Source organism: Cynocephalus volans, chromosome 1 (assembly GCF_027409185.1).
Source record: "Cynocephalus volans isolate mCynVol1 chromosome 1, mCynVol1.pri, whole genome shotgun sequence".
NCBI classification, from domain to species: domain Eukaryota; kingdom Metazoa; phylum Chordata; class Mammalia; order Dermoptera; family Cynocephalidae; genus Cynocephalus; species Cynocephalus volans.
Window position 1 is genome coordinate 221,403,094 of NC_084460.1, and position 23,125 is coordinate 221,426,218.

The 23,125-nt window shown below is 37.8% G+C and overlaps 1 protein-coding gene across 14 annotated transcripts in view; it reads right to left on the bottom strand.

The window, feature by feature from the left end:
* The window catches only part of NEB (nebulin), a 206,310-nt gene that overhangs the window by 168,316 nt on the left and 14,869 nt on the right, over positions 1-23,125 (bottom strand). For all 14 annotated transcript variants that reach the window (XM_063098291.1, XM_063098282.1, XM_063098237.1 and 11 more), the window contains exons 10-27: positions 22,096-22,200; positions 15,683-15,787; positions 14,905-15,012; positions 12,229-12,345; positions 10,592-10,696; positions 10,393-10,500; positions 10,191-10,295; positions 9,758-9,856; positions 8,703-8,807; positions 7,627-7,734; positions 7,428-7,541; positions 6,139-6,240; positions 5,937-6,044; positions 5,746-5,850; positions 4,614-4,712; positions 2,432-2,536; positions 1,746-1,853; positions 1,547-1,660 (exon numbers count right to left, since the gene is read on the bottom strand). In XM_063098291.1, the coding sequence (XP_062954361.1) occupies positions 1,547-1,660; positions 1,746-1,853; positions 2,432-2,536; positions 4,614-4,712; positions 5,746-5,850; positions 5,937-6,044; positions 6,139-6,240; positions 7,428-7,541; positions 7,627-7,734; positions 8,703-8,807; positions 9,758-9,856; positions 10,191-10,295; positions 10,393-10,500; positions 10,592-10,696; positions 12,229-12,345; positions 14,905-15,012; positions 15,683-15,787; positions 22,096-22,200 (1,920 nt within the window). The remainder of the gene's footprint in view (positions 1-1,546; positions 1,661-1,745; positions 1,854-2,431; positions 2,537-4,613; positions 4,713-5,745; positions 5,851-5,936; positions 6,045-6,138; positions 6,241-7,427; positions 7,542-7,626; positions 7,735-8,702; positions 8,808-9,757; positions 9,857-10,190; positions 10,296-10,392; positions 10,501-10,591; positions 10,697-12,228; positions 12,346-14,904; positions 15,013-15,682; positions 15,788-22,095; positions 22,201-23,125) is intronic.

The window sequence follows — 23,125 nt, forward strand, 5'->3', positions numbered from 1 at the left end:
AGTACAGACGTGCATAATAAATCTTCTGCAGCAATTAATTTCACAAATGATCTGACCTTTAGCTTTCTTAGGGAACTTGATCTTTCTTCTCGTATTTTGTGGGTCGTCACTTTCACTGAACAAGTCTCTCACTGAATTATAAAATCTAGACCTGGTGTATGCCAATAAAATGTGGAAGCTTTCTGATGGTATGAAAGGACATTGAAAAATATGATTTGTCTTTATTAGGAATAAACTGATAAAGCAATGTTGGAACAGCAGTTGGTGTGTGGAATTGCTTTTTACTATATTGTTTTAACTCTTGTTCATGTTCTCACCAGCTCACACATACCAGCACATATAAAATGTTGTCAAAGATCCAAATGGCTTTAAAGATTCTTTTTAAAAAGCTACACATGTTCTGTACCTGCGGGTTAGCATTTTGCCTGGATATTTTGTGAGCATGACTCATTCACTATCTCTTTTGATCAGCCAGATCAATCAATGAACAAATATTGAACACTTATTATGTGCCTAGTGTTCTCATGGGTTCTGTGATGGAAGGAAAAACAAAAGAGATAGATACATGTGCTATTAACCAGGACCTAGAACCTTCTTGAGTTGAGAAGAGATAAGAAACTAGTGAACAAGATAGTATTATATACATGAGCACTGTATACTGACACAATTCAGTGTGAAGTTATAAGAAAATTACTGAATTGGATGTTTTAAAGTGCTCTGTGATTATACAGTAAGTGTAAAATGAGTTAAAGAAGGTATGCATAGATCATTATATGAGCACATGGTTAAAATTAAGTTAAGTGATACAAACACCTTTCTCTTTCATCATGAAAAATTAATATTTGCAAGTTATGTTGAACATTCTGATAACTCTGAAGAGATTCTCTAAATAATTTTAAAACACAGTATATACTCTAATTTGCAATAGTAGATGTTTGTCTCTCTACAGCAAAAATTTTAACTGTAAAATAATATATGGGCCGTAGACAAGACTTAGGGAATCCATGAGTTCCCTGAAATTCAGGCAAAAAGTATTTTTAAAAAGTTTCTTTTTCTAGATAAAGGTTTCCAAATATTTTATTGGATTCTCAAAGCAGCCTATAATCAATGGAGTATTTTTCTTGGACCTAGGCTAATACTAATTACTAAAGCCAATAAAGAGCAATGATAGATATACTAAGATTTTTTATTTGTGACTCATGTTTTCTTCCAAAAAAAGTTATTTTTCAATTAGAAGAAAATACAAAACACTTAGTGATCTTTCTAAAAGGTTTTGATAACTGCTATTGATAGTCTATTAAATATTAACACAAACATTTTTCAAAGGGAAATGGACATGAAGTACAAATTAGTAATTTCTCTCTTCAAACATGAGAGGTGCAAGAATCTGGGGAATCATTCTACTTCTAAAGATCTCCCCAGAGTTTGTTGTGAATGTGAGAATGCGAATGTGAATATCATGGGTATAAAATCCTTTTATGGGCTACTATCCTTGGGTATGTTAATATGGAAGCCATCTTGAAAACAAGACATTTATGACACTCACGTCACTCTGGTTTTTGGCCGTCTTCAAGGAGTGCAGCATCTTGGGATCGTCATTAATGCTGAGGGCTCCAATCATTTTCCCTTTGCTCTTTTCATAGTCTTTCTTGTACATCACCTGCAAAAAACATCATACATGCCAGACTGCACTCACCAGGAAGCATCCCTGAGACTGCCCTGTGCAGCCCCCAGGCCGTACTCACATCACTAGTGTTCTTGCTGTTGGCTTTGGCTGCCAGCAGAGGAATGGCGTCCACTTTGATGTTAAACTTCTTAGCTTTGCTCTTCTCCCAATCTTGCTTATAAGCATTCTGAACAGGAAAGTGTCAGCAAAGGAATTATAAGAACAACATTGAATAGAGAACATACAATAGATTAATAGAGGAAAGCTAAAAAGCAGATTGAGAATATGTATATATAGACATTTCATTGATAAATACTATATTTACCAAATGGTTGTATAACTATTAATTTACCTATCATTCAGTTTTTTTCTCCCTCCCACTAAATAAGTATAATATACTCTTTAATGTTCTGTGAACTCTCTAAAGACTTTGCAATCCTGAGGTATAAAAGATAACATAAAATGACATCCACTTGTAGAAGATAAAATGTGACATTTACACAGGAGATATATTGTAAAATTCTAGGGTTTAGCAGAGAGGTAATTGAGAGAATGCTCTGACAGTAACAGAAACTGTGAAAACTGACACCTGACAGGCTAAATAAAAATCTTAAGAGCATGTGGGCCTTAGAAGCTCCACATACACTCTGGTAACAACTTCAGTAGTTGTTTGCTTGCATAACTCTTAATCCCATCTTTATAAATACTTACAACATTCCTCTTTCCATGCATACCCAACATAGGTTTCTGTGGCTTTGTACTTACATCACTCAGATTATAGGCATTGACTCTGTGTTGGATAAACTGTGGAGCATCTGCTGGTACATTGCACTTGAACTTCTCACCTTCATGTTTTGCTTTGTAATTCAACTGAAAGACAATAGAGGATATACAAAAAGTTCAGAGTAGAAAATTCCTTGAACTGATGTAGGACAGTATATGTAGCTAAGGCATTTAGTGCCCTTTTTAGAAAAATACCTCAAAAAGATAATCCAGTCAAAGTCTAGCACAAGATCTGAACTCTCGGGCCAAGCCCGTGGCGCACTCCAGAGAGCGTGGCGCACCCCAGAGAGCGTGGCGCACCCCAGAGAGCGTGGCGACGCTACGGCCGCGGGTTCGTATCCTGTATAGGACTGGCCGGTGCACTCACTGGCTGAGTGCCGGTCACGAAAAAGACAAAAAAAAAAAAAAAAAAAAAAAAGATCTGAACTCTCACTCCCTGTTTTAGGGACTGTAGTATAACCAGACTTTGGGTTGCCATATTGTAAATGTTATTATACTGTATTTATGTGATCTACACTGCTAGGCTGTGCCTGGAGGGCATGAAAACCCCAAACTTATAAAATGCTGTAATCAGAGCACTAACAAAAACAATAATAATTCTAAATAAAATACTGGTACAATTAAAAAGTACGTAAATTCTTATTAAAAATATTAAGCGTAGGAATTTATTTAAAAATTTTAAAAGGTGATGTTAGGTGGAAGGAAAGGAGCATAAAGAAGGAATGAGGCTGTTGAATTTTGGAGCTAAAGGCAAAATGCACAAGATTGAGGACTGTGTAATAAGCATCTCTAAGACAGAAACCATGGCCTAACTGGGCCAACAAGAAGAGCATTGGTGACTGGACACCGCGTACAGCACTGCATTCCTCAACAGTTTGTCGAGTTCAGCTGGGTCAGTGTTGTTAATGTTCAACTGTTCTGTATTGGAACATGACACTTTTTAAATTTTATTTGTTATATATATTCATGGGGCACAGAGCTGACCATCAGCACCTGTGCCCAAGGGGTGATGATCAGATCAATGCTATCACCATGCCCACCACCTCAAGTTGCAGTTGTTCCCCATATGTGACACAAAATATTAAAATATTGGGAAAAGTTACATATGAACTGATGTGACTTTTTGGTTATACAGATGCCATTACTCTCTACTATGAGCTGCATATGAGCTCACTGGTATTACTAAAACACATTTTTTTTTTTTTTTTGTCGTTTTTTTGTGACCGGCACTCAGCCAGTGAGTGCACCGGTCAGTCCTATATAGGATCCGAACCCGCGGTGGGAGCGTCGCCGCGCTGCCAGCGCAGCACTCTACCAAGTGCGCCACGGGCTCGGCCCCTAAAACACATTTTTTAGTAGGACAAACTGTCTTTCATTTTTCTATCTTGAGAAAGATGTGCTACTCTTTAGGACTTAGCTGTGTTAGTTAGCACTTTGCTACTCAAAGTGTGATCTACTAGTCACAACATGGGTATCACCTAGGAGCTTATTAGAAAGTCAGAATGTTGGATCCCCCCAGATCTGCTAAATCAGAATCTCCATTTAACAGAATCACCAGGTGATCGCATGAACAGGAATGTTTGAGAAGCACTGCTGCTCTTCCCCTGATCTTGGCATGGTCAAACCATCCCTGCCTTACACTTTCCTAGACCACCCAATCCGAAGTGCCCATCCCATCACTCTCTCTGATGTCATCTCATTTTAATTCTGTAGCATCATTCTATATTAGCTTTCTTATCATGGTTTGATTTCTTTCTTGTTAGGGTGAGCTCTTCCTTTTTATAAAGTCTTTACTAGCAAACTCAAGAATAGGAAATGCTTGCCTTGTTACCTACCCAAATGGATGCTTTTGTTGTCATTGCTTATTTAAGTTGGAATGAAGTTTTAGTGTGAATGTGACAGATTCTTAAGAATAAGCAAGATTTTCCCAATAAAAATCAGTAAATTATTAAAGAAATATTTGTTATTTTTATTATTGTCTAACACTATTTTCTCCAGGCTACAATTCAATCTAGCAGTTTCATTTGCATTTTATTAAACAAATCTTGAAAATGACATTATTAGGATGGTAGACAAGTCCATGAGAATTAAACAGGTAAGTGTTGACATTTTAAATAAACAAAGCACTCTGGGTCACCTACACTTGCATAAATAAGGCACTTACATCACTAAGGTGTTTTGTGTTGAGCTGGGCTTGCAATAGTACAGGAGTATCAGTAACTGCTGTGAATTTGGTCTTATCTGGATGAACTTTGTAGGTATGCTAGGAAAGAAGATGAAATTTCATAATGTATCTTTACATTCTTGTTTATTTATATACACACTAACATGTAAAAAGTTTCCATCCAAATACAGAGTTTGTTTTGTTCCTGAAAATTTGACTGATATATTCTCTCTCTCTCTCTCCTCCCCTGACCCCCATCTCTCTCTCTTCACCCCCCGACCTTCCTTCCCCACCTCCTTTCTCTTCTGTTCCCCTGAGGTTGCCTCTGGTCTGCCTGCTGCAACTCAGAAACCAGATTAATCTTCCCTGCTAAAGGTTTACAGTGGTATTCAATTTAAACTGTGCCTTGGCTTATGAGCCCTTCTTAATCTCCTACCATTTCACCTCTTACTACTGTTCCCTTCCCCAGGACATTTCATCTACCTCATCCTTTCAATTCCTTAAATGCCGAGCTTGATCCCTCCTTAGGCTGCTCTTCCTGCTGCTCCGCCCCTGATCTTGGCATGGCTGGACATTTCTCTCTTAGACCTTCCTTGACAACCCAACCTAAGGTGCCCATCCAGTCCCTCTCTCTCATATCATTCTATTTTAATTCTGTATTGTCTTCCTGTATAAGATTTCTTATCATTTCCGGATGTCTTTCTTGTTTCTGTCCTCTCTTCCTTTGTTTATTGTCTGTCTCTTCCACTCCAATGGAAGATCCTCGACAGGCAGTCCACTTGGCTCCCTGTTCTTTCCACACCAAAGACAGCACCTGGCACATGCTAGCCCCTCATGTAAATTGGTTGAATGATGAACAACTATGTCTCACAAACCTGCATGTCCTCCTTTTGCCCTGAATTGATGTATATATAAACTAATGGAAATGAAGATTAATAAAACCTGAAATTATTTTGTATTTATAGACCTCTTCATTCTAATTTTTGTGTTCTACAATTCTACCCCAAAACCAAATTTAAAATTTAATATCTCCTGCTAACCACTAGATGTTAGCATTTAAACTCCTGAATTTACCACTAGATGTCACAAGAATTCCAAACCCAATTTTGAGAATTCAGGGCAGCTGACTTACATCTTTACACTGGTCTAGCTTCTTGATTGCTTCATATTCTTGCGTTATTGTCTGAGGGAAATAGCATTTCCCTTTATCTTCTTCATATTCTGCTTTGTAACTTTTCTATAATGAGAAAGAACAAAAATAGATCATTATTGTTGCTTTCCAACAAGGTCACTGTGAGGCATGAACACTGTCTTCAAACTTACGTCACTGTTTTGAGCTGTGACTTTCATGCAGTGTGTATGATATGGGTCCTCAAAGCTGCCTACATAATGTCCCAAGATGTTCTTTACATATAAGTCTTTATATTTAGCCTGAAAAAGAAAACATATGTAATTCAAGTTAGCAGTTATTTGTCCAACAGTACAAAAGCCCTCCAAACCCAGAGGTAACCGTGGCCTTTCGAACCTCGCTGAAGTTCTTCAGCTGAGTATCAAGTTGATATTTAGGGGTCTCGCAGTAATTCATGCTTTTTGCCTTTGTCTTTTCATAGTTTTCTTTATATAATCTCTGTCAAAGGAAAAAGAAAATAAAACAAAGAAAACAGACAAATATATCTCATGGAATAAAAGCCATTTATTTCTCGTTGCTATACTTTAACCAGAGGGGCAAAATTTGTATTTTCTCAGCATCTATTTTTCACAAAGCAGAAAAGCAGAATAAATATGGTAGAGGTTCAAGTCTTGTATAATATCATCTGCTAATAACCATAAATATGTTTCCATTACTTGTCCTAACATTTCTTAAACTCTTAAATTAGAGCACACCAATGCTGCTATTTAAGCAGGTTTTTGTCTTAAAATAATTCTTTCCATTTGAATGTTGTTTGAAGAAAAACGAATTTTTCAAAGAGTTGGTGCAAAAGAATGTATAAGGTGGACCTTCGATACTTAGGTACAGTCCTAGAAAAGTATTCAGTTCAACATTTGGTGAAAACACATTTCATAGCATCTGCAGAAGTTGCCTTTTATGATTAAGTCCTAACATTTTCTTTATAGCAATAATACATGAAAAGATGGTTTTTCTGTTTTATTGCATGTTTCATAGATTTCTTCACATTCTCTTTTAATTCTCTCATATAGAAATCCAAAAATATACTCAATAAATACTTGTAAATTATATGGAGTGAGAAGGTGTATTTCATTTTTGCTAGGAATTAGAAAAGCAATTTTTGTAGAGAGTTTTATTTTATTTTTAATAAGTTTCTTAATGTCCTTAAAAATGAGATGAATATTTATAAAATTCTTAAAATATTTTGCTTTATAGTATATGCTTCATCTTGTTTTTCCTACTTTATTTGTCTTTAAATGGAGTTTTTTCTTGCTTTTTATTTTTCTCTGTATTTTTGTAAACTTCCTTAATTAGTTCAGAGCATTAAATTCATACATACATGCATATATACATATATTTATACATACTTCTAGGAAAAACAAAAAAAGATATTGTTAGTGCATTTTCTCTTAATAAAACAGAGGGCATTAAGGAGATTAAGGAAATGACAATATTCACTGGCATCTCAAAGTACAGAGACATCAGCAGGAATGAGGAAGTTCATCTTCCTTTACCAAATGGGCTTTTGTGTTTGATTCGCCATCCTGAATCTAGGAGTTCAGTTAGGCTAACATCCCATCCAAGGTTGTATTAAATAGTAACTGTGGCCACATCTGAAAATGAGGGTGATTTACAATGACACTCACGTCACTCTGGTTTTTGGCCGTCTTCAAGGAGTGCAGCATCTTGGGATCGTCATTAATGCTGAGGGCTCCAATCATTTTCCCTTTGCTCTTTTCATAGTCTTTCTTGTATATCACCTGCAAAAAACATCACACATGCCAGACCCCACTCACCAGGAAGCATCCCTGAGGCTGCCCTGTGCGGCCCCCAGGCTGTACTCACGTCACTAGTGTTCTTGCTGTTGGCTTTGGCTGCCAGCAGGGGAATGGCGTCCACTTTGATGTTAAACTTCTTAGCTTTGCTCTTCTCCCAGTCTTGCTTATAAGCATTCTGCATGGGAAAGTGTCAGCAAAGAAAATGCAAAAGTGACATGTATGTCATTACATTTAAAGTCTAAAGGGTAACCAAATGCCTTGTTCTAATATACAATAAACAAATTCTTTTTGTTGTACAGGAAATCATGCATATCTTAGATAATTGTCTTCAAACTGGAGCTTCTAATTCTCCAAGATCAGGCTTCTATACTCTCTATTAGAATCCTCCATCAAATTAACTCAATTCTAGTTATCATACTAATATTTGATTCTTAACAATGAATATTTTATAGAATGGCACAAATATCCTACAGCTAACTTACTTTTTCTGATATAAAGGCATTGTTTTCATTTAATCTATAAGTCTTCTGCAAAGTTCTTTCATGAATCATTACAATGCTTATTGATCTTGGATAATCTTAGTACTCATTTATAGAATTGTTGAATGAACCAAGATCCCCCCTTCTTTAAAATTGTTTGTAAAATGAAAGAGAGCAATCTATACTTGACCTTCTGCCCTTTAATACTCTGTATCTTCATTAGTGCAAGCTATTTTACATATAGAAATAAGTATCATTTGTGTGAAATATGGACATTATAAGCATGGAAAATCATTGATATAAAATTGTATCTAAAAAAATCATGTCCTGAAAGAAAATGAATTATAGTACAATATAAATGAATATATGGCTAAAAGGTCTAACATTAAGATTTGCAATTAAGCCACATGAGTGGTGGCATTTTGAAGGTTGGTTAAAATATGTTAAGATTGTCTCATTGTACAAAGCTACTTGCAAGATTGCTACACACATTTTATAAGGTAAATTCGAAGTTACATTGGCAGAGACACAGGAACATGATATAAATGTTAACTGTTTTCCCCATCTTTAGCATCAAAATATTCATTGAATTGCAATGAAGCAATTAAAAAATAAAAGCACAGGTTGTCAGTATATCACATGGCATAGTGTGTAAGGAACTCACATCACTCAGGTTGTAGGCATTGACTTTGTGCTGGATAAAGGCAGGAGTATCAGGGGGTATATGGCACTTGAACTTTTCACTTTCATGTTTTGCTTTGTAATTTAGCTGAGAAAGAGAGAATGAGAGAGAGAGAGAACCAATTAGTACTCAAGAAGAATTGTTCCAAACTACAAACACTTTTATGTGGTACACTTTGTAAAGTAACTGGCAACATTGTCAAGATCAAAAGAGACATCTAGAGCTTGGGTAGGTCACCCTGCTTTATTGAACCTATGTGCTGGTCACTTGACAGCTGTTATCACATCGGCCACCATGGGAGGACTCTAACGGAATGAGGCGGCTCTTTCATATACATTCCCCTCCATGCATATCACAAATGGCCCTTTGGCTTCTGAGAGGAACCCAGCCTTTCCTTCTCATTGTCAATGCTCACTCCTTGTAGAACCTTTTTTAGCAAATCTGCTTATGTGTCCCCTCACATACATCATGGCTGTTGATATTCTCATCGAAGCCTTCATTTATAGCCATAAATCTACTGAAGTTACTTTTATTTTTATTTTTTAGTTCAACACAAGTTTGGAAATCCATACTTAAAGCTCATATGATAAAACTTGTCTCAAAGACTCCATTTTCCAGAAACTTAACTAGGAGAGAGAAACCCGTGTGCTGCATCCCTGCTCTGGGCGAGGGTGTGTGCTACACACATATTTCCCTTCATTAAATCTTCAAAACAGCCACAAGTTATCCAAGAGAAATGTGAGGCATAGAAAGGTTGCGCAGTTACCAGGTTCTGACTCTAGAACTCATGTTCTTTCTAGTGCTTTTAGCTACTTTAGTTTGCTTCACAAAGTCATTTCACTTTAAGTGTCTTCTGCCCAAGAAGATGCAAGGCAACCAAATCAGAAGATATTTTAGGTGATTACAAATATATACAAGTTAAACTTGCTAAAAAACCTACATAGCCTTTTTTATAAATGTGACGCGTCATTGGATTTTATGCACAGTGTTATGAAATCTCTCATAATTGGATTTCTTGGATATGTAGAGGAACTTACATCGCTCAGTTGTTTGGAATTGACTTGGGCTTGCAACAGAACAGGAGAGTCGGTAACTTGAGTGAATTTTGTCTTTTCCGGATGGACTTTGTAGGTGTGCTGCAGGAGAGCAAAAGAATTTGGTTTCAACATTATCACCTGTCAAATCCAGTAGAACCTCATTGCCCCCAAAGAAAAAAATTTGTAATTAATAAAACATTTATTGCTTTTATAACTAAACTCTCCCATCTTCAGACTCCTGATAACTTTTTTGGGAAAATGAACAAGAATTATCTCTTGAAATGCGAGGATGCCAACAGGGAAAAATACTATATCTACTACAAAATATATTTTTTCTTACTGTTTCCTTCCTTGCATTTATTTATGAAAGTGCAAAATATTAAATATGTCTTGACCATTCTTGTAACATTCAAAGTTTATACTACAGGCTTACATCTTTACACTGATTTAGTTTCTTGATTGCTTCATATTCTTGAGTTATGGTCTGGGGGAAGAAGCCTTTGCCTCTGTCTTCTTCATATTCTGCTTTGTAGTTTTTCTATGAGAAGAAGAAATCAGACATAAGGATGCAACCATTTTATTCATGCCTCAAAAATGTGTTATTTGGAAAGTCAAACAATTGTCTCAGAACTTACATCACTGTTTTCAGCTGCGACTTTCATGCAGTGTGTATGATATGGATCCTCAAAGCTGCCTACATAATGTCCCAAAATATTCTTTAAGTAGGAATCTTTATATTTAGTCTGAAAGACAGAACACATTTCATTTATTAACTGGCAAAACAATAGGTTTTGGGGTTTTTTTAACAGAGGGAGTGATGGTAGGATTGCTTACATCACTACTGAAGTTCTGCAGAACCGTATCAAGCTTAAATTTGGGGGTTTCACAGTAATTTACGCTCTTTGCCTTTGTCTTTTCATAGTTTTCCTTGTACAGTTTCTGCCAGAGAAGAAAAAAAGTTAAAATAGATTCCTGTCACTCCCACACTGATTATAACACTCGTATTTTCCAAAACTAAACAAAAGAAGAAGAAAAGATATCACCTGTCAACTGTCTTAAAAACTGACGATCAAATGTGGGATGTAATGAATCATAAGCCTTTTCTATTAGCAATTACTGTAAAGCCTAAGTTTTTAACATTTTCAAAAATTTAAGAAACCAGTATGCTGCCTCTGACCAAGCCCGTACTTGTGAGATTCTTGTATGTCTCTGAATTGCTGCCCTGTCTGTCTCTCTACTCACATACACTCTCTTCACTGATGGTGCAACATGAAAGTTTTGAGCAACAGTAAGATTTTTTTTTTTTTTAAAACAAACCTTCATGAAAAAGTTAATATAGGTTGAGAAATATACAATCTCTCTTTCTCCTCAAACCAAGGAAAAATCTCTTATTATACATAAAATTAGCCTTAAAAGCAAGGTGTGTATGAGAACTCATACTATCAGTTATTACTATCGCCTCTCCTCTGCTAGGATTTATCTTTGGCTTGAATGAAAACAACAAACATTTATTGGTTTTAAATTCACAACTGACAAAACTGATTACTGTCACTTTTACATTTGGAGTATTAAAAATGTAACTGATGCTATTCGTTTCTAATGTTTTTATATCCCTGTCTTTATCAACAAAGTGGGTTTGAACCTGAGACTTTACATATTTGATAAAGATGTTAGGAAGCAGAAGTGCTTTGCACTGATCTTCCAGCAGAGTTATTTAGACAGATCTGTTGACACTCTGTCACCTGCCACTTCATCCCACCCCTTCCCCAATCACATGCAGACGCTTCCTACTGAATGACTTAATTCCAGGGACAAAGAAAAGATAACTAACCCACACAGAGAGCTACATCAAATCCTTAAGTACTGGTAAAGCTTAATACAAACCTAACCACAAGGGGAAAACTCAAATGATCACATACTTATTCTCCCACTCTCTCTCTCCTTACATATATGTAGTTCAAATGATCTTGGGCTGTTAGTCCTTTAATGCCAGCCCAGTCTGATTTATCTAATCTATTTTAAATCTAATGGCTTAGTCAGGCCCTTAGCAATCCCAAAAGTAGAAATTCCTATGAAGGCTTAGGGAGCCATTTTTTAAGTTCTGTTTTCTTCAAGTAATGGTTTCTGGGGCCAAGATCTAGCTTTGAAAGTCTCCTCTTGCCTCCATCAAAGTCAAAACACATCTGCAATGTCCTCTTTGTCCATATGGAGGCCCAGGTACCTAGAGATTCTAAGCAAATGAGGATTTTCCTGCCCATTGAACTAAATCCGCAAGTTACAAAAATAAAGCCATGTCATGCTCAGAGGCATGTGTGTCTTCCTGTGGCGAGGTAGTCCCAATGAAACTGCTACTCTATGACCTTAAAGTCTTTGCAAAGTTATATATGCATTTAGTCGTTAGAGAAGAGGAAAAATTTCATCTCTCTCGCAGCTAAGGTTTGAAAACCACTTTTTGACAAGAATATGCTTACATCACTCAGGGCATCTCCTGCTGCCTTCAGCTGCCTGAGCAGTGGGTTCTCGGATGCAGGAAGTACATTATAATCTGCTTTCCCTTTATTCTTTTCATAGTCTTCTTTGTATTTTACCTGTAAGAGTGAAATAAAGTGATAAAAAAACTCTACGGGTTATTTTTGCCTTCATCTCTATTATGGATATTATGACATAGTTCTACAAAGCAATTTTCTCTTTAGAAAAATGACAGCTTGACATTTTATAAACAGAATACTCATAGTAACCCATAACAGCAGCAGAGAAACTGCATAAATTTCCAGCATGCTTTTTCTTCCCATTCATTTATTCATTCAAAAATATCCATAGGATGTTGATTATGTGCCTGACTCTGGGACAAATACAAGAAAAAATAACACCTGGTTCCTGCCCTCAAAGAGAGAGATACACAAATAATGACAGCACATCATGTCCCAGACACCGGCTGCTGTAGAGCCTTCACTCAGCTCTTCACCCCCAGCTGCCTATCTGCCAACACATTTTTAAAGAAGGGAAGCTAGAAGCATCCCAACCTACCCTTTTATGCCTCACCTGTGGCTGTGTGTTGAGCAGGCACACTTTTAACGTATGAGTAGGAGGGGAGAAAGGAGCTGGGGTGAGATGAATCATGGCAACCTCACCTTCTCCTTCTGCCCTTCCCACTTTCACCTTTAATTCCAGCTATGGCAGAAGTAGTAAGTTTGCTGGGGCAGGAGAAGGTCCAAAAGCATGTCCACAGAGAGTAGAACAAGAAACTGATCCTGGTTCTGACCATGATCTCCAGTGTAAGCCATTTATTCAGATGATATAACCATAGAAGTTCAAGGAATCCTAGATAATTTACCAACATTTAAGAATCTCAGAAAACACAGCCAATCAGCTTGGTGTTCCGAGGCAGGAGATGCACAACTGGAACACAGATGTACCGATCCTACAGCCTACACAGAGTAAGTATCACAGGGGATACCTGACAGGAATGAAAGATCCAGATAACCTCTCTACCTTATAGAACTATGTATTTCCTTGAAAATGAAAGTGAGCAGAAGGGGAATTCATGAACCCTATTATCCCCCCACCTGCATCTGGGGTATGCAGCCTCCTCCCCTGTTACCCAGATGAACTATCAGGGCTCGTGGCAAAGCCATCTCCTCCTCTTAAGCACCAGATCTCTTCCCCTTTCGCGCAGTTAAGGAACTCACTCCAGCCGTTGTTCGCCTGTCCAACATCAACAAATTTTCCCTCTCTACTGGATTTTTTTCATCAGCATAGAAACATGGTGGTTTTGTCTTCTATCTTAAAAAATCCCTCCTCAGCCACTTATTTATCAGCGACTACCCCCATATTTCTTCCTTTCTTTTTGGGAAAATCCTTTGAAAGAGTTGAATAAACTCATATCTTCAATTTCTCTCTTCTCATCCACTCACAAACCTTCTCCAAGGAGATTCAACCAAATTGTTCTTGTTGAAGTCACCAGAGACCACACACTGGTAAATCCGTTTCAGAAACATTTGACACAGTTGACACTCCCTTTCCCCTTCACTTGCTCCCAAAGATACTGCTCTCTCCTGACTTTGCTCCTACCTCATCTGGCTGATGTGTTCACATGGAGGGCCTCAGCACAGAGTCCTTGGGTTTTCTTCTACACTCACTACATTGATGCTCTTCAGTCTCATAATATTAAATACCTCTATATTTTGGTGACTCTTAAAGTTATATAACCTTCCCATATCTCTTCCCTGAAAGTCCAGACTCATATAATCAACGGACTACTTGACATTTCCACTTGGATATCCAAAAGGCATGTCAAATCTAAATGTCTGAAGATGAGCTCTGGTGTCTCCTCCAAAAAAAAAAAAAATTTATCTGCTACTTCCACAGTCTTCCCCATCTTGGTAAAAGGAAACCTTACCCATCTAGCTGTTTAGACCAAAACCTTTCTGTCATACCTCACTCTTATATCCAATTCATCAGCAGATCAGGTTGGCTCTACTTTCAACATACTTATCACCTGCGCTGCTTCCCTCATGGTCCAACACACCAGCGTCTTGCACCTGGTACTCTAATGACCTTCTAAGTGATGGCAGAGCAAAGGCCAGGATTAAAACCAAGTGTGCATGGCTTCAAAGCTTATGATTTTTCTAGTAACCATCCTGCTTTAGAATGCCAAAGAGTCAGACTATTTAGGAAGGTCACTCTATAGAGCGTATGAAGATATGCATAGATTTGTGTATCTTGTCTGTAACCAGACTTTTCACCAGTCAGTGGGAAAATAAGAAAAATAATGATAATGTTGAGTGTGGGATGTCTATTTTCATGTAAGGTGCTAATTGTATCTGATATTACGGTCTTTCTATTTCTGCACAGCAAAAAGCCCTTTACTTTATGAAATGTTGAAGATGATAATTAGGTGTTGTTAATGCTTGTACATGGCTAAATCTTTAAAAATTTTGAGTAGCACCTATTATAATTCCAAAGTACTTTTGTTGTTCTTATGTTTCAATTCTACTCTTCTTTAAATGCCTGGATCCACTGGTCTCAACCCTGGTAGTTCCACAAAGTACCTCACCCCTTTGTTTTTCATTATTTACAAGAGCCAGAGTTATAAGAAATTCACCCACACTAAAACCATCAAGATAAATGGGACAAGTCCTTTGTACCTTGCTAGCTGCCACCCCAGCTTGTTTATTCACTTTATACTCTGGTGTTTCAGTCTGCATGAAGTAGATCTGGTCTTTCATGTTCTCGAAATCTTCCTGGTATTTCCTCTGTAAGACATTAAACATGCTGGAGTACTGCTGTGGAAACAAACTGTGCATGGGTTCACATGGGAAGACACCTGGAATGTTAAGAAGTTACCCAAAGCGACACTTCTCTTGCTTAAGGCAGGTCAGATTATATTTAGAGAACATGGCGCCATCGCGAAAATGATTAGCAACTTAACAGATTTGGAACAATCAGAATAGGCTGAAAGAATAATTAGAAAGGCCTTTCTTGGCTACCAAGAAAGAGTTCTCAAAATCCAGGAGCAGAAAACTTAAGAGAAAAGAAAAAGAATAATTAGACTTAAGTTTTCCAGTGAGAAGAACTAGATTAATCCATTTTATAAATAAACAGTTTGGTTTCCCAGGCAAAGAATAAATTCAAAAGAGTCCCTTTAACTTGTACTAACTGAACTTTGTGGTCAGTAAGAGGATCTTGCCATGTTTTTCCTGAGAAAACTGAGGTATAAATAATGGAATTTGGCCAAAATAATATTTCTCAAAAGGAAAGAGAGTTTGTCAGAATTTCTTTCTTAACAGGAACTCTGCACCAGGTCCTGTCCCTGAGAAAAGGGGCCTCACATGTTCCAGCACCACCTCAGATGCAGCAAGTGTCTAGAAGTCATAAAGGAAAGGGTCCCCCCACCAAGGACATGGGCCATCTCTCCCTGCTTACTGTGCTGATGTTATTAGCGTTCATTCTGGCATTTGCAATTTCAAAGCAAGGCGTCTCACTCCATTTGCCTTTGATTTTCTTTTCATAGTCTTCTTTGTATTTTTTCTAGGAAAAAAGAAAAGAAAATGAGACAAGCAAAATCCAGGAATTGACAAATAGGATAACAAATTAAGTAATAATGATTAACTTTAAAAAATCTCTTGACTGAGCTGTTCTTAGGTTCCTAACAGATGTCTTTGAGAAATCTTCCAGTGTAGTGTCCATTTTTCTAACAAGAAAGTTGGGTGAGGGGGGATAGAGAGAGAACACAGAAAGGGGGTACTAACTCTCCCTCCCCTTGCTGAGTTTGGGACTTAGTTCATGAGAACTTGCAGATGTTCCCTGATGTTTGAGAACAGAGAAAGTCAGGAGTAATCCTCTATGTATATGTTAGAGTTACAATAAAACCTATTAACCCGAGATCACCATGCTAAATGAACTTAACTGCTAATTTCTAAGATTTCCCCAAACCCCTAGTAATCCAGAAAGCAACAATCACAATAAAATTCAGCTTGCAGGCTAATGAATAAGACCTCCTAGTTTAGACTTAAAGAAATGTAATAAAAACTAGAAAGTAATTAAAAAATTGAACTGCTGCCCCATCTTACTCTCAAACATCACTTCAACTGAATTCAAGGCTGTGAGCTCCTTGAAAAGAGGTATTGTGTCTTCTCCATTTTCATATCCTCAGTATCTAACACAAAATGCACTACACAGAAGTTACCTCATAAGTGTGTGTTTGACTACACTAAACTAAACTGAAACCATTATACATGGTTTTGAACTACCTTGGCCTAAGTGTTCTTGGATCAGAATTAACCTAGCCAACCCCAGACATGGGCCAGAGCTGGGTGAGACGAATTTCTCCACCATGGCTCATATAAATGTGTTAACAGACATAACCAATGAGTCTCAGGATGTTCACACACCTAAACTTCTCTAGAGTAGGGTGCTTCAAGGAAAAAGAATGCGGCTTTCTGGTATACCTTCAATGGAACAAGTAGTAAGGGTGAGTGACATGCAGAGCCAATGAGATCTAGTTAAAGGAAGCCCAGCCCTCTCTCAAATGTCCTATTTCCTCTCTCCTCAAAAGGTTCATATGCTAATCAATAGCAAAGCAGTTTTCGTAGCTGTAGATTTTAGAACCCTTGACCAGGGTTCAGAAACTTGGTGCCCACGACTTGACTTCATCATTACCAAAGGTAAGACTTAGCCTCTCCAAGCTTCAGAGTTCTCAACCACAAGTGCTGGCAACAATATTTACACTAGGAGCTGCTGGGAAGATTAAATAAGATCACATGAGGGTACTTCAAAAAAATTCATGGAAAGATTGAATTAAAAGAAAACATGAATCCTTCCATGAACTGGTTGAAGACCTTTTATACATTAAAGAGTGCTTTGTAAACTCCATAGTACTAAAGAAATGTAGAGTTTGATAATTGCAATAATCACTATTATTATCATTATCATTATAAACGACAGTAAGAAACTCTGGAGAAAAGAAAATTGCATGTGTGTGTGTTTAACAATGCTTCAACGGAAATCTTTGCTGAGATAAGATTTGTATTATACCACCAATTAATTTACCTACCCTCCTCTCTTAAAATTTTAAAGAATTGAAGTCAGTAGAATTGGTTTGGGATTTGCTAAGACTGATTATAGAATTATTATCTTTTCCAGGAATAGACCTTTCCAAGAATCTGAAAAAGCTATAAAATGCCTGTTATACTTACAACTTCAGAGGATCTTGATGAATACATACTTCAGGTTAAGATTACGCAGACTATAATTTTTTTTGTAAGATACTGCCCTTCCCCCTGCTTGCTGTAAAAGGAGGAAAACTCTAAAATTGGGAAGGGATAATTGGGTTTGATGCATCCCAAAACTGAGATATAGAGAACTTTGTTATATAACTTGAAGTTGAGAAGGCAGCAGATATTCTTAATGACATCTAAACATTGGGCTGTTTTTGAGAAATAGGTATCATATATGTAGGTTTGTTAAGGAAAATTGAATAGTAGGTTAATTCTCACAGTGAGAGACAGATGTCTGTTGTTTTGTCTTGTTATAATTAAAACAAGATGCAAAACAAGAGTGTAGGCATGTAACATTCTCCAGAATAGACCACATATTAGGTCACAAATCAAGTCTCAACAAATTTAAAAAATTGAAATCATTTCAAGTATCTTTTCAGACCACAACAGATTAAAACTACAAATTAATAACAAGTGAAACTCTGGAAACTATGCAAATACATAGAAATTAAACAACATGCTCCTAAAACCTATGAGTCCAAGAAGAAATTAAATAGGAAATCAAAAAATTCCTTGAAACTAATGAAAATAGATACATCATACCAAAACCTATGGGATACTGCAAAAGCAGTACTGACAGGGAAGTTTATTGCAATAAACGTTTACATCAAAAGAACAGAAATATTTCAAATAAAGGACCTAATGTTACACCTCAAAGAACTAGAAAAACAAAAACAATCCAATCCCTAAATTAGTAGATGGAAAGAAATAATTAAGACCAGAGCAGAACTAAATTAGACAGAGACCCAAAAAATAATACAAAAGATCAACGAATCAAAAAGTCAGTTTTTTGAAAAGATAATCAAAATTGACAAACCATTAGCTAGGCTGACTAAAAAAAAAAAGAGAGAGAAGACCCAAATAACAAAAATCAGAAATGAAAAAGGAGACATTACAACTGATACCACAGAAATACAAAGAATCATTAGAGACTATTATAAACAACAATATGCCAATACTTTTAAAAACCTGGAGGAAATGGATACGTTTCTGGACACACACAAACTACCAAGACTGAACCCAGAAGAAATAGAAAACCTGAATAGACCAATAACAGGCAACAAGATTGAAGTAGTAATCAGCAGTCTCCCAACAAAGGGAAGCCCAGGGCTGGATGGCTTTACTGCTGAGTTCTACCAAACCTTTAAAGAGGATTTAATACCAATTCTCTTCAGACTATTCAGGAAAACAGAAACGGGCCATTCTCCCAAACTCATTCTATGAGGCCAGTATCACCCTGAAACCAAAGCCAGACAAAGATACAACAAAAAAGAAAACTACAGTGAGTAGCTAAACAGAGAGTAGCGAAACACAGGGACTCCTGATGGCACTATTCAAAGAAAAGTGATCCTTTCAGAGGGGGTGGAATGGGTCTCAACTGGTATTTTTATTGCCCACAGCAGGCCCAGGGATGCCTTCATGACTCAATCAAATCTTTCCTGGTGAAGTCAATGGAAGCCTTCCTAATTCCAGATAATAGAAGACTTTCCACAGTTTCAGAAGATCAGAGCCCGACGTCCTCATGCTGTATAACGATATGTCACTGAATGGGTTTTTTAAAAAAACATTCTAGGTACCAGCTGGTGTCAACTAGAAATTTCAATCTGATATTTCGTATTTTTTCTATTCTGTATCCAGAAGGAAGCAGAAAGTCAGGCACAGAAAAAACTAAATGGACTTCCCAGTGTTGCATTCAGAACCCCGCTTGCGGCTAGTCCTCGTGTGCACAGTTTCCTCACCTGGAATGCTGCTCACACGAGCGACTCTGTTTACCTGTCATCAGCTAGAGTTACAGAATGCAGCCGAGCCAGAAGGAGGTGCTGGCACGTAGCTGACAGCATTGGCAAAAGACAAAAGTGAGAGCATGGATTCTGACAGGTACAGTAAGGAAGGCTGCTGAAGGGAACATAACATTAATATAATCCGTGCAGATGCACGAGCGTTACCATCCGAACTAGAAGCTGTTTAAGACAGAGGGTAGATCTAGGACAGATAATTTGACAGGGAAATGCTAAGAGTTTGAATGCACAAGAGTGAGTAGATAGAAGAGGTTTTTGCCTATTTCAGAGAAAAAGAGAGTGTGATGATACTGTGACGTGGGTCAGAGCAGCTCAATAATGGGGAAGATTTAGAGAGAATGGAAGAGAGTTCCACCAATGAGTCACCCTTGACAGCCCCATGCTTCTCTTGTAGGATGGTTTGTTGTTAGATGGACCAATCACAAGCATTTTCCCCCAGCATGATTATTATTTTGGATGCACAATAGTCAGTAAGAACTTGGAAATCTGGGTAAGACTAGGATGAATAATGTCATCATAGCCAAATCGGGTGACCTTCATCCACAGCCACACTTCCCTTTCCTTTTAAGGCAAACCCAGGTCTGGCAGTACTTTAAATGTACCCAACACTGTCACTCTATCCAACTGAGTGGTGCAGTCCAATAGACATAAAATGCAAGCCACTGTAGTAGCCATATTTTTAAATGTAAAAAAGGAACTGGTGGAAAATTAATAATATATTTTACTTAACCCGGTAGATCCAAAATAGTTTCATTCCAACATGTAATCAATATAAAAATAATAAATGAGCTATTTTACATTCTTTTTCTCATAGAAAGTACTCAAGATCCAGTTCATGTTTCTCCCATATAGGACTCTCAATGTTATGGATAATGTTTGTGTCTCCCCAAATCCATATGTTGAAGCCCTTCCCCCCAATGCGATGCTATTTGGAGGTGGAGCCTTTGGGAAGTAATTAGGTTTAAATGAGGTTATGAGGTAGGACCCCCATAATGGGATTATGGTCCTTATAAGAAAAGGAGGAAAGACAGAGCCCTCTCTCTGTCTCCACTGTGTGAGCACACAATGAGAAGGTGGCTGTCTGAATGCCAGGAAGGGGCCCTCACCAAGAAATGAATCCTTGGTCATGGACTTCCAGCCTCCAGAACTGTGAGAAATAAATGTCTGTTGTTTAGCCAGGAAATACCAGTGTATAGTATTTTGGTATAGAAGCCCAAGCTGAATAATATACTCAGTTTGTCCTAGTCACTTTTCAAATGCTCAGCAGTCACATTATCTAGTGGCTACTACTGAAGAGCACAGCTCTAAACTAACCAGCAAGCCTAAGTGGTGGCGAGTGATTATAGAGGAGTTTGCAAATTACTTTTTAGAAGCCACTTTCAAATACCCACACTGCCTACTCAAATAAAGTAAAGCATGTTCTCACTCATAACAGGTTGCTAGGAAGGAAAGGAGGGAGGGAGGGAGGGAGGGAGGGAGAGAGAGAGGGAGGGAGAAGAAAAGAAAGAAAGAAAAGACCACAACAATACGTTGAACGTTCAGAAGGAGAGAACAAACCTAAGGATGCTGGAGAGGGATGCGGGGCGGGCGGGCTTGGGAAGTGATAGGTCGGGCAAAATGCATAAAGAAACATCATGATTTGTAAGAATGAATATGCTGATAATAAATTTAAAAATAAAACAAAATAGATTCCTTTTTCTTTCTAAATGACTACTTAAAAACACCTTTTCTTTTTCTTCCAAAAAAGTAAATTGTCTTTCTCTCCAATCTTATTTACAACATCAATACTTTCAATAGGCTGTATCTTTATTACACTGTTCCAAAATTAATTTCTGCTTGGCCCTGGGCAAAATTTCAGATTGGTGGTATTCCTATTAGTAAAATTTTACTATACTCACTAGATCTGTTATCTAAATAGTCCCTGATTCTACCTGCAACAACAGACAGTAAGAAAACATCATTGATATTCATATCTTTTTTCCTTCTCCTCTACTAGAGAAATATTTTCCCCCCAAAATACATAAGCAATATAGAAATCTTGAGGTTCAATCAAGATTCAAGCAGAGGACCAAACTGAGACACAGCTCCACAGAGGGCAAAGAAAGGCATTTAAAAGCAGCAGTACCCATTAAAAGCAACAGTATCCCAGGAGAAAGTGGCCTGATTGGAACTGATTTAAAGTAGGAATTTAGCATGAGCCTGTTCATCAGTTAAACATCTGTCTCTCTGCATTCCTTGTTGGGGCTGCATTCCTCAGAGATAGTTTGCTAGCCTAAACATAGACTGACTGAGCTGTCTGCTAAGGCCTTAACAGTTATGGGGTACACTGCCCACTGCTGTCAACCAGACTATGTCTCAAAACCCATCATCCTTTCTTATGTTTCCAAGTCTGACAGATGGCATAAAACTAAACTGAATTAAACCAGATCCTCATGGAAGGTACTGGTTCTTGGTTACTCTAATTAGTATTACTCCCATAGGTAAAAAATATCAAGTGACATTAGAACATGGATTCTGTTCTCAAAAGGTGACTTTCACATTTATTAATCACTGAGTCATCAAGCTGGCTAAAGGTTTATTAACAAAGTTCATGATGGTCCTGGATGTACTGCTTTTGCTGTAGAGTTTTTGGGGGTCACATGCAAAAAATTCTTAATGTTTGTGTTTTGCCTTTAGGTTCACCTTTGGTTACTTTCTCTGAGGGCTGAAATTATTCATCAGAGTTTTCAAGGGAGACAGTGTCCCAGGTCTGTTTACTTACTTTGCTCACTTGATTGGATACTTTCTTGGCAAATTCTATCTCTGGAGGATCCGGCAGAGTGGTGAACTGAGCATGCTGTTCAGCAGAACCCTTTTTGTAGGCAATCTAACAAAATAAAAGACAAGGATGCTCATGAGCCATAGAAAATTATCCTGTTTTCTATGTTACATTTGTTGGCATTTTTAAAAAGATTGTTTTTATCTTTGAAGTCTTAAGTTTTAGTGTACCATGGTACCATAATTTATTCTTCTAGATGTTACATGCCTTTGTTCTTAGTATTGCTAGTGATTTCTGTTTCTTTGAGTCTTCCCTCTTCTCCAAGACTCTTGTTTCTAGATCTGTTTCCTTCCAGTCATTTCCATGCCATGATTTGCAATTGCAATTATTCTTCTCACCAGCATCCTCAACTACCAACCTCTTGTCATCACACCCACTTAACAAACCCCCGGCTTTGGATCAACTACACTACATACTGCCTCTGATCTTATACCCAGGATGCCGAGTGTGCTGAAGAAAATCACACACCTCTATGGACTGGGCAATGATAACATGGTAAGCAGGGTTGAGAAAGACACAGGAAGGAAATACAGGAGAGGGAGCCTATGAACACAAATACTTAGCTTGAAAGCTACGGGCCTACCCAGTTGTATGTTCTGTGAACAACAGCTTGCTTGGGGCTCTGTGCCCATGCTCTGTCACTTTATGGTATCCAATCACCACTTTGCCTTCAATGAAGCTTGATCTTCCCATTATGTGTCTCTGGTCAGTCCCTACTCCCAGTGGCTGGTCCAACACCCCAACACTGTGCTTAAGTCTCCAGTAAACTCCATCTTACTCTCAGCTTCCTCTTTTATAGAGTAAGGACAGGCCACCTTTATCTTTCTCCGTACTCATCCTTGCCTCTCCCACCCCTTCCCTGGCCCAGAGGAGGCACATCCCTTGCACTGCATGACTCCTGCACCCAGGGCGCTGTTCCCTGCAGTCGCCCTTTGTACCTGGCTCTATTGGTCATCCCTGCTTTTTCCCACAG